The sequence below is a fragment of the Bufo bufo genome, chromosome 2 (genome assembly GCF_905171765.1).
Source record: "Bufo bufo chromosome 2, aBufBuf1.1, whole genome shotgun sequence".
Lineage (NCBI taxonomy): Eukaryota > Metazoa > Chordata > Amphibia > Anura > Bufonidae > Bufo > Bufo bufo.
This window is the reverse complement of record NC_053390.1, coordinates 34,567,008-34,578,195: the sequence shown is the minus strand read 5'-3', so window position 1 is coordinate 34,578,195 and position 11,188 is coordinate 34,567,008. Positions and strand designations below refer to the sequence as shown.

Here is an 11,188-nt window from a genome sequence, read left to right as displayed (position 1 = left end):
ATTTGTCCATGGAGGAGTGGGAATATTTAGAAGGACACAAGGATCAGTACAAGGACGTCATGATAGAGCCCCTCACATCACCAGGTAATAGACAGGACTAAATACACCCGTCCTTTAATTGTCTGTATGTAAAGAATGAATCCAGTCACTGTATGTGTCTCCTACAGGTAGATCCAGTACGAGAACAACACCAGAGAGATGTCCTAGTCCTCTTCCTCCAAAGGATCATCAGGTAGATGGACATATTCCCTTTGATCTATAGAAAGGCTATGAAGTCCTTTTTGTTTTGTTTTATCTCATATGATTTAGTGATGAGAGGCACAGGCAATATTCGTTTTCGCGATATTTCTCAAATTTTTTGCATAATATTCGCGAATTCTAGAATTCGTAATCTCCAGTCATTATTTTCGCGATTGGGCAAATTGACACTAATGATGCGCATATTTTTTACGCAATACATGCAACGTCACATTTTATCAGGTCTGAGTACTGATTGAGGTACTAAGTATTGTTGTGACATCACAGCACTATGTCTGTAGCATGTATGTATGGACAGCAGAGAAACAGTAATTCCTATCACACTACCTAACACCCTGCACTGGAACTTATCAGCTACACTATATCACTATCTAACCTACACTGACTATCTCCCACTAACTATCTGTATTATATATACAGTACAGACCAAAAGTTTGGACACACCTTCTCATTCAAAGAGTTTTCTTTATTTTCATGACTATGAAGGCATCAAAACTATGAATTAACACATGTGGAATTATATACATAACAAACAAGTGTGAAACAACTGAAAATATGTCATATTCTAGGTTCTTCAAAGTAGCCACCTTTTGCTTTGATTACTGCTTTGCACACTCTTGGCATTCTCTTGATGAGTTTCAAGAGGTAGTCCCCTGAAATGGTTTTCACTTCATAGGTGTGCCCTGTCAGGTTTAATAAGTGGGATTTCTTGCCTTATAAATGGGGTTGGGACCATCAGTTGCGTTGAGGAGAAGTCAGGTGGATACACAGCTGACAGTCCTACTGAATAGACTGTTAGAATTTGTATTATGGCAAGAAAAAAGCAGCTAAGTAAAGAAAAACGAGTGGCCATCATTACTTTAAGAATTGAAGGTCAGTCAGTCAGCCGAAAAATTGGGAAAACTTTGAAAGTAAGGGCTATTTGACCATGAAGGAGAGTGATGGGGTGCTGCGCCAGATGACCTGGCCTCCACAGTCACCGGACCTGAACCCAATCGAGATGGTTTGGGGTGAGCTGGACCGCAGAGTGAAGGCAAAAGGGCCAACAAGTGCTAAGCATCTCTGGGAACTCCTTCAAGACTGTTGGAAGACCATTTCAGGGGACTACCTCTTGAAGCTCATCAAGAGAATGCCAAGAGTGTGCAAAGCAGTAATCAAAGCAAAAGGTGGCTACTTTGAAGAACCTAGAATATGACATATTTTCTGTTGTTTCACACTTGTTTGTTATGTATATAATTCCACATGTGTTAATTCATAGTTTTGATGCCTTCATAGTCATGAAAATAAAGAAAACTCTTTGAATGAGAAGGTGTGTCCAAACTTTTGGTCTGTACTGTATATGAGCTAACTAATTATCTAATGTAATTGGATAAGAAATAGGATCCAGATGAAAGCACAGAGCACAGCAATGTCACTGCTCTCTCTCTCAGAACTGCAAAAAAACAGCAGAAAATGGCTGCTGGGGAGGTTTTTATATAGTAAGGGGTAGGCAACTTTCCTATTGGTTGCTAGGGATGTTGCTAAGCTCTGACAAAGATATTGCAGTCTTCTCATTGGCCCACAAGCAAGAAAGGAGGTTACTGATGAAAAGAAAATCTAGAATATTCGCGATTACGAATATATAGCACTATATTCTATATCTTTGTGAATTCTCGAAGTGACGATATTCGCGATAAAAATTCGGGATCAACACTGATATGATTATATGTTTTATATCTGTGTACTGAGAAAGGTGGAAATGGTGGGAATAAATCTCCATTGACATAAGATGTTTTCAGAATGTTCTGGCTATGGAGACTGCTATTGGAAATAAGGAACCAACAGGTTGGATTTATTCCTATGTGTTCCTGCCTTTTACCTGAGACAAATAACACCGGAAACCAACCTCCCTCTACTAAAACAGCTTGTATCCCGTCTAGCCATGCTGAATATACATATGTATGAGGTTTTTATGACTGAGCTGTCATCTTATATCTAAGTCCAGCTCGTAGGACACCTACAGCTATTTGGCTCAGATAACTACTCCTATCATGTCATTTTTGGTGATCATGATAACTAATGATCTTTTCTGCTTATCTAGAACATACACCTTGACTTCTCCGATTGTCTGTTTAACTTTTACAATATTCTTTTTTTCACAGCTTTTGAATGAAGAGGATGAAGAGCTTAACAATATTCATGGTATAGAGACATATGTTAGGGGTGATGAGCAGCATATAGAAGACATCCCTATAGAGATATTTGTGTGGCGAGATAAGCAGTGTAAGGAGGAATTTCCCACAGAGACATATGTGAGAGGTGATGATCAGTATAAGGAAGACATTCCTACAGAGACATATGTGGGGCGTGATGAGCAGTGTAAAGAGGAATTTCCTACAGACACATTTGTGAGAAGTGATGACCAGTATAAGGATGAACTTCCTACGGAGACATATGTGAGGGATGATGACCAGTATAAGGAGGAACTTCCTACGAAGACATATGTGTGGGGTGATGAGCAGTGTAAAGAGGAATTTCCTACAGATACCTACCCAGGTGAGTAGTAACCAGTAAATAAGGCATGTTTAGTGGGAAACACCTCTGAAGGCAATGCTGAAATCCAACTTCTCGATCCTTCTACACATTAAATGGTAGGCAGGTGCAGCCAACATTAATCTAATGTGTATGGCCAGCTTCAGTCAATTCATAATATAATTCTGCTACATACAGTACCTTACAATGAGCATAGAAATATTTGTATAGAAATATTATACAATATGAATATATTCTTAATCCGCTTTCGGACCATTGCCAGAAGTGTAAAGTGTGGTCCTCAGGGAGTTCCAGACCCATGCCATACAGGTACAGCATGCTGCGGACACAGGAGATGCATTTGCTTGGTCAGTGACAGGGCCCTGGCTGTTACTAACACTCAGGCTCCTACTGTATCTGCCAGAATCGCTGAAAATTCTGATAGCACCAGATTAATCCTAACAGACATATTTGGTATAGTTGCATCTGGTTGTAAAAATAGTACATGATCTATCCCATCAGGTGAACGCCATAAAAAGTTATGTATATATATAACTTTTATATATAATCGGTATCTGTTATCATGCTGAACAGCAGAATAAAGTTAACATGTAATTTTTCCCCTACTGTGTACGCTGCAATAACAAACCCAAAAAGCAAAATAAAAAGTGATCAAATGTACCCCAAAATAGTACCAATGATATGATAACTCATCTCGCAAAAAATAAGCCCTCACAGAGCTCAGTCAAGAGAAAGCTAAGAACCATGTAGTTCTCAGAAAATGGCTGTACTGCTACCCTAGATATTGGCCACTGAAATGGTGTATCTGTTCAAAAATTTCAATTTTTACTTTGCACCATCTGCTGTGCATTAATTTTTCCAAAACACCTGAGGGGTCAAAATGCTCATTACACTCCTTGAAAAATTTCTTGGAGAGTGTTGTTTCCAAAATGGGGTCACTTTTTGGGGGGTTTTCACTGTAGGGGTACCTCACGGTCTCTTCAAATGGGACATGGTGCCCAACATTATTCCAGTAAGGGCTCATGCACACGACCGTATGCCTTCCGAGACATACGGTCCGTGAGCGGGCCATATGTCCCGGAGCGGCATACATTGTGCGCACGGGAGTACACAGCATCATAGATTACAATGATGCTGTGCATGTTGGGCCGCCCGAGGGACTATTGTCCCGCACTCATAAGATCTTATGAGAGCGGGACAATGGCCCCACGGGCGGCCCGACGTGCACAGCATCATTGTAATCTATCATGCTGTGTACTCTTGTGGGCACGATGTATGCCGCTCCGGGACATATGGCCCGCTCACGGACCGTATGTCTCGGAGGGCATACGGTTGTGTGCATGAGCCCTAACTCTGCACTCCAAAAGCCAAATGGCACTCCTTCCATTCTGAGCCCTTCCTGCAGTCTTTGATCACACAAGAAAATTTTAAATTTCACCTATATTTTGCTTTAATTCCTGTGGAACACTTAAAAAGAACCTTTCAACTCTCCTGACATGGATATTTTAGTAGCTGTTTGTATTCCCCATGTATTAACAATTCTGGAGCATGTTTTCTTATGGCTCTATTAGGTGCCATTCTTCTGCTATTCTTGCTAGAATTTTATGGATAAATGTACAGATGGGTGTTACCAGTTGGGTGTGTGTCCCTGCACAGTCTGGCACTGTCCAATCATGCCATGTCAGACTGTGCAGGGACACACACCCCAACTGGTAACACCCATCTGTACCTGGCACAACACAGAGTCATAAGAAAACATGTTCCAGAATTGTTATTACATGGGGAATGCAAGTAGTTACTAAAGCAGACATGTCAGGGGAGGTGAAAAGTTCTCTTTAAAGGGTTAAAAAAAAGTTGTAAAATCTGTTTCCAATAATTTGAGGAGTGTTGTTACTAAAATGGGGCCATTTATGTGTGGTTTTTATTATGTAAGCCCCTCAAAGGGACTTCACATCACTGAATTGGTCCTTAAAGTCAGTTTTGGAAATTTTCTTGCAAATTTTGAAAACACTGTTTCCAAAATTCTAAACCTTCTAATGCCCTGAAAAATAAAATAATTTAACCATAAAGTAGATATATGGTGAATGTTGATTAATACATATTTTTGAGATATCGCTAAATCTCTTTAAAAGCCGAGAAATTCAAAAGGAGATAATAGTGAAATTTTCGGTAAAAGTTATTGACTCAAATTTCCTACTAGCGTGTATGATATGTCACAAGAAAACTCGGAATGGCTTGGATAAGTAAAAGCATTCAAAAGTTACTACCACATAAAGAGAGTATTGAAGGGGTTTAGGTTATAGTATTTAAAAATAAAATCTGTTTATTCTTTGCAGATGAATGTGTCCGGAGCTCAGAAGATCTAATTTCTTCAGATTTTAAAGCTCGCGATTGTGGTATCACACAAGACACATATGAAGAGCGTGCCGTTATCTCAGATATAATCTCAGCCTTTCACAGTAAAGATCTATCATCTGATCCTTTTCAACATCTTCTATGTTCTGGTTCATCACAGACTGTTAAGCAAAATACAAGTAACAGAAGGGATGTTGTACATCAAAGAGAGAAAACTGGGAAGAAGTTAATGTCATGTTTAGAATGTGGGAAATGTTTTACTCGGAAATTTCGTCTTGCTGAACATCAACGAATTCACACAGGGGAGAAGCCGATTTCATGTTCAGAATGCGGGAAATGCTTTACTCGAAAATCAAAACTTAATAGACATCAGAGAATTCACACAGGAGAGAAGCCATTTTTATGTTTTGAATGTGGTAGATGTTTTACTCGAAAAACACATCTTGTTGAACATCAACGAACTCACACAGGGGTGAAGCCATATTCGTGTCCAGAATGTGGGAAATGTTTTGCACAGAAAACAACTCTTGTTGTACATCAAAGAATTCACACGGGAGAGAAGCCGTTTTCATGTCTAGAATGTGAGAAATGTTTTACTTGGAAATCACAGCTTCTTGAACATCAGCGAACATGCAAAGGCAAGAGGTCAATTTTATGTCCAGAATGTGGGAAATGTTTCTTAGGAAAAGCATGTCTTGTTGAACATCAGAAAATTCACACAGGGGAGAAGCCATTTTTATGTCCAGAATGTGGGAAATGTTTTGCACAAAAGGTAACCCTTGTTATACATCAAAGAACTCACACAGGGGAGAAGCCATTTTCATGTCCAGACTGTGGGAAATTTTACAGTGTTAAATCAAATCTTGTTCGACATCAATTGACTCACACAGGAGAGAAGCCATTTTCATGCCAAGAATGTGGGAAAAGTTTTAATCAAAAATCACATCTTGTGGAACATCAACTAACTCACACAGTGGAGAAGCCATTCTCATGCCCAGATTGTGGGAAACTTTATAGTGTTAAATCAAACCTTGTTCGCCATCAAAGAACTCACACAGGAGAGAAGCCATTTTCATGCCAAGAATGTGGGAAAAGTTTTACTCAAAGATCACATCTTGTTGCACATCAACTAACTCACACAGTGGAGAAACCATTTTCATGTCCAGAATGTGGGAAGTTTTTTTCTCAAAAATCACATCTTGTTACACATCAGTTAACTCACACGGGGGAGAAGCCATTTCCATGTTCAGAATGTGGGAAATGTTTCATAAGAAAAGCAGGGCTCGTTGAACATCAGAAAATTCACACCGGGGAGAGGCCATTTTCATGCCAAGAATGTGGAAAATGTTTTAGCCATAAATCTGCTCTTGTTCGGCATCTCAGAATTCACACAGGGGAGAAACCATTTTCATGCATTGTATGTGGAAAGTGTTTTACCCAAAAATCTGCTCTAATTTCTCATCATGGAACTCACACTAGAAACACTTTTCATGTCCAGAATGTAGAAAATGTTTTAGAAACAAACCATAGTTCTTAACCATCAAATTACTTTTCCTCACCTTGACGTAACTGCACAAGAAGGTGAGGGCTAAATTCCTATACTCTGACTTGCAGTGATGATGCAGAAACAGCAATTGTGTCTGTGCCATCAGTATCGGGAGCAGGCCATAAGATACAGACAAGCTTTCACTGCAATGGCCAGGATTGTAGCTAGCTCCTTCACCAGGTATTTAACCCCTAAGATGATGCAGTCTTGAAAATAACAACTCTCCAGTGATTCCAGGATGACTGTGCCAAAAAAAGATAATTTTTGTAACATTAGACTCTCAATGATCTCCGGTAAAAACATGAGCTTGTCACCCCAGAGTCATGGCTTCAGTCCTAGGAAATACAACTTTTGCTTGAATAAAGTGTTGTGTGTTCTCACGAGTGGGTTGTCACTCATGATTTTATTTGATTTTATTGTGTTTCTTGTCTTTTATGTACTATTATTGTACTGACACACAGAATAAAAGCAACATGTTATCTACGTCTCATGATAAATGCTATCAAATTTTTAATGCACAAACAATAGTAAAATTGCAATTGTTTCCATTACCCCAGAAAGAGTTGAACGTTAAAGGGGTTCTCCAGGAATATTATCAACATGGCCTTCAGCAATTTGTCTTAGAATGTGACTAGGATGGGTTGCCTCTACATCTACAGCTGCTCACGGGGTTGAGGGGCCGGGCCTCTGTACACTAAACGTCGTTGCTGTGTTCAATTCTCACTGCTGAGATGTGATATTGGACTTCTCAGTCTGACAGCATGTCTCATGTATGATCCCTCTATTATTATCTATTGTAGAGCAGGAACTCTGCTGTACAATTGCAATGATACGATCCTGCAAGAGAAAAAAAGAAGAGAGAGGACAGCGCCTTATGTGTGGTGTTGCTTGAAAGTATTATCATATACAAATAAATAGTTCGCTTACCAGAGTCTGTTGTGAGGTAGTCACAACAGCTATACAGGCGCCTGCTGGTGTATATCCCGACCAGCACCAGCCCACGGGGACTTGGCTGCAGCCTGGGTTCCTGCCTGCGCCCAAAAATACGGGTGATGGAGCTGAAGTAGGATGTGGGTAAAAAGAAACCAGATATACCTCTTCTGTGGGCGCTGACAAGGATACCATCAAAGTCGAGCGTATAGTTCCAAAATCTTTATTGTCTACGCGTTTCAGAGGTGAATAACCCCCTTCATCAGGACAGTGATGAAGGGGGTTATTTACCCCTGAAACGCGTAGACAATAAAGATTTTCATCTGGTTTCTTTTTACCAATGATACGATCCTGTCATGACTGAGCAAGATCATCTCCTCTCCGTTCCTGTCAGGCTGGTCAGGTATGACAGAGGATCGCATCATTACTATCTATTGTGAAACTGCAGCATTTAATGCTATACAAGTCAATTTATCCGATTTTTAGCACATAATTCGCAATGTCAGGAACAAATTTTTTCAATATTAATTGTAATGCTGTTAGTATGTTTCCTGCCAATTCCAATTTCTTTTTGGAAAGAAGAAAAAAATGTCATTCACTAAATTCAGTTGATCACAGACGAGTGTACCTAAAATATTTTGTGGTGAATATAGTGCTCCTGGTGCTGTCTTTACTTACTGCTCCCAGGTCTTCTGAAGGTGAGAGAGCTGGCAGGAGAATGGTGAAACGGGTAGCAGATGTCTCTCTGCTTCACTGTTGCTCTCAATTGTCTCTGTGTCCTAAGGACACAGATAAAGTTGAGAGCAGGACATACCACAGCCATCCCGGGACTGTAGGACAGCCACCGAAATATGTAACTCTGGGACAGTTGGGAGGTGTGTGCAGTCCATCGTCATACACACACTTTTCTGGTCATCAGTCAAAGCAATGGTGAAGTCCGTATAAATAAATAATGAATAAATCAGCGCCATTTCTCTATCCTCAGCAGTGGTCACTATAATACTGCATAAATATCTCTGCACTGATATAACTAATGACCCATTGCTAATGAATGTAGCATATTACATGATGCAGATTTATGTTTTAGCAGATGCCTGGTGATTTTACAGGGTGTGTTACAGGGAGGAGAGGATGGCACACTCGCATCACTCCTGACCTCTGCATGTTCCGTGACTGCTGCTCCTTCATCTCTTTGCCCCTACTCCGCACACAGGTCACTGACCCTGAGCCCAGCCTGTCCTGCCTGCTCCTCCCCTAATAGTGATGTAATCCAAACGCTCATAGCGAGACCCTAGCCCCATACATGCAGCTGTAAAGGAAATCAGGAGTATAGGGAAGAACCTCAGTTTTCTTGCCAATCATGACCTGTTCACACCGGCTGCTGTGAACAGGGGGTGTGACAAATGGGACAACAGAGCTCACCACATAGCAGGACATAGCCTAAAAGTCAGGACTGTCCCACTCGATCCGGGACAGTTGGGAGCTATGCCTATGTGGCTGTGCAGTCTCTTTGTCTTTTGTCTCACTCATGCTGCTGCTCACTCCTCCCCTCCCCCTCTCCATAGACTTGTATTGACATGTCTAATATGATACTTCAGCTGAGCTGATCGAGCTCAAGATGGAATGAAACAATTTTTCAAAGTGAAAATCATATTACGAAGTTTTTTTGGTTGCTTGTACTATTCAGTTATGCAAAACTGTGTGAAAAGTTAGTGATTATATAAGATTTTCCCAGAAAATTATATATCAATCTGCTTAGCTTCTCCTGCTCTATAACATGCTGTCTGTAGATTGTAATGCATTTATTGGTGACAAGCCCTCTTTAAGGGAGGGGTCCTTTTGGGAACCTACAGTTATGCAATGGCTTCATATTACAGCCTTTGGGGGGGTACTATCTCTTCTTGGGGAGAGAGTTCCCTAGACTTATAGGCCATTCATGATCCTTTGTAATTCTGGGAAGAAAGGGATGCAAATGAGGTCCTAACAAGCTCTGCCTCTAATGCCACCAGATGTAAGGCAGCCATGATTTAGACCAAACCATCATTATCTCGCAAAAAAATAAAAATAAAATGAAGTAAACATGAAGAGAGGTCCTAATAAAAAAAAAAAAAAAAAGGATGCAAATGAGGTCCTAACAAGCTCCACCTCTGATGCCACCAGATGTAAGGCAGCTATCCAGTAAGTCATTGTTCAGCTCTTTAAATAAGTCTTCAGACATGACTTGGATATTAAATAAGTGAGCACCTCATCTGCAGACAGCTGTTTCGGGTCGATTGCCCCTCATCAGTGCAGAGCAGAGAGTACTGGCTTAACTCGGTGAAAGGCCTGTCAGGATTTGGGGGGTACTATCTCTCCTTGGGGAGAGAGCGCCTTAATCAGCGTGAGGAGACTTATAGGCCATTCATGCTCCTCTGGAATTATGGGTAGAAAAGGATGCAAATGAGCTCTCAACAAGCTCTGCCTCTATTGCCACCAGATGTAAGGCAGCCTATTACAGCCTTGTGAGCTTCCCAAAAAGTAGCTATGATTGAGACCAAACCATCATTATGTCGCAAAAAAAAAGAAAGAAAATGAAGTAAACATGAAAAGAGGTCCTAAGTAAAGAACACTTAAAGATTCATTTTGATGCCAGTGACACAATCTGGAAGGGGAAATCATTGCAAATTGCTCAATGAGTACTGGGGTGTGATCTGACCAGGAAATAGGACCTAGAGTAGTGGAATGGACAAACGCAAGGGCATTTCCAAAAACCTAATCAAATCAAGTGTGGGTGCTGTGGGAATGAGAGAAAGGGTATTTGAATGGTCATTTGGTTCATTTATATACCACAAAAAGGGTAGAAAGCTGTTGAGAAGTGGCAGGGGGTGGGGGACTGTTCAGGATAAAGTCCCTGTCCATTATTAGTGACAAGAGTAAGTTGAAGATTCGATCAACCAAGCTGCCCTAGGTAAAGTTACAGTTTAGAGAGCACTCCTCGCAAAATGTGTATGGGGTGTATAATGTATGTTACATTGAGCGTGTTTAGGATGTCGGGTTGTGGCCAGACCTCTGCCAGTACCCATTATAGTTAATAGAGCAGGACGGGGACGATCAAGCTTCCGGCCTGAACAGCCTGCCGGATCCCTAGCGCTAGTATGAAAGTAGCCTAACGGAACATGCCTAGAAAACTCTCCCATAGAAGTCAATGAGGTCCCCTTCAGTCCATTGTGTCTATGGCCCATGTGGCTGCCGTCAAGCAATTTTTAAAATGGTCCTCTAAATGCTGTTAAGAACAGCTCAGGCAAGATCGCAGCCCCCATAATCATGTTCAGGAAGTAAAATAAAAACATTTGCAATCAGAAAATTCAAACAGTAAAAAAGAATATGTGTCGTTATCTGGCAGAAAAAACTTTCAGTGACGCATTTCTTTTAAAGGGGTTGTCCGCTTTATTCATATTGATGAACTATACTCAGGATAGGTCATCAATATCAGATCGGTGGGGGTCCAACTCCCAGCAACCCGTGCCAATCAGCAGTTTAAAGAGAAGGCTGCACTCCATGCGCAGGTGTAATTATACCGAAGCTATC

At 40.9% G+C, this 11,188-nt stretch overlaps 2 protein-coding genes across 2 annotated transcripts in view; both read left to right on the top strand.

The window, feature by feature from the left end:
• LOC120992102 (oocyte zinc finger protein XlCOF6-like) overlaps nucleotides 1-11,188 on the top strand; it is a 770,548-nt gene that overhangs the window by 234,808 nt on the left and 524,552 nt on the right. The gene's annotated exons all lie outside the window — the stretch shown is intronic.
• On the top strand, nucleotides 9-7,133 carry LOC120991903 (gastrula zinc finger protein XlCGF57.1-like). Its single transcript, XM_040420638.1, has 4 exons — nucleotides 9-16; nucleotides 172-232; nucleotides 2,400-2,793; nucleotides 5,127-7,133. The coding sequence occupies exons 1-4, from the start codon at nucleotides 9-11 to the stop codon at nucleotides 6,680-6,682; spliced, it is 2,019 nt and encodes a 672-aa protein (XP_040276572.1). The 3' UTR covers nucleotides 6,683-7,133.

Excerpts from the sequence above, each read along its gene's own strand:
- LOC120991903 (XM_040420638.1), top strand. Across the intron at positions 233-2,399 it reads TTCCTCCAAAGGATCATCAG|CTTTTGAATGAAGAGGATGA; the intron begins GTAGATGGACAT and ends TTTTTTTCACAG. Across the intron at positions 2,794-5,126 it reads TCCTACAGATACCTACCCAG|ATGAATGTGTCCGGAGCTCA; the intron begins GTGAGTAGTAAC and ends TATTCTTTGCAG.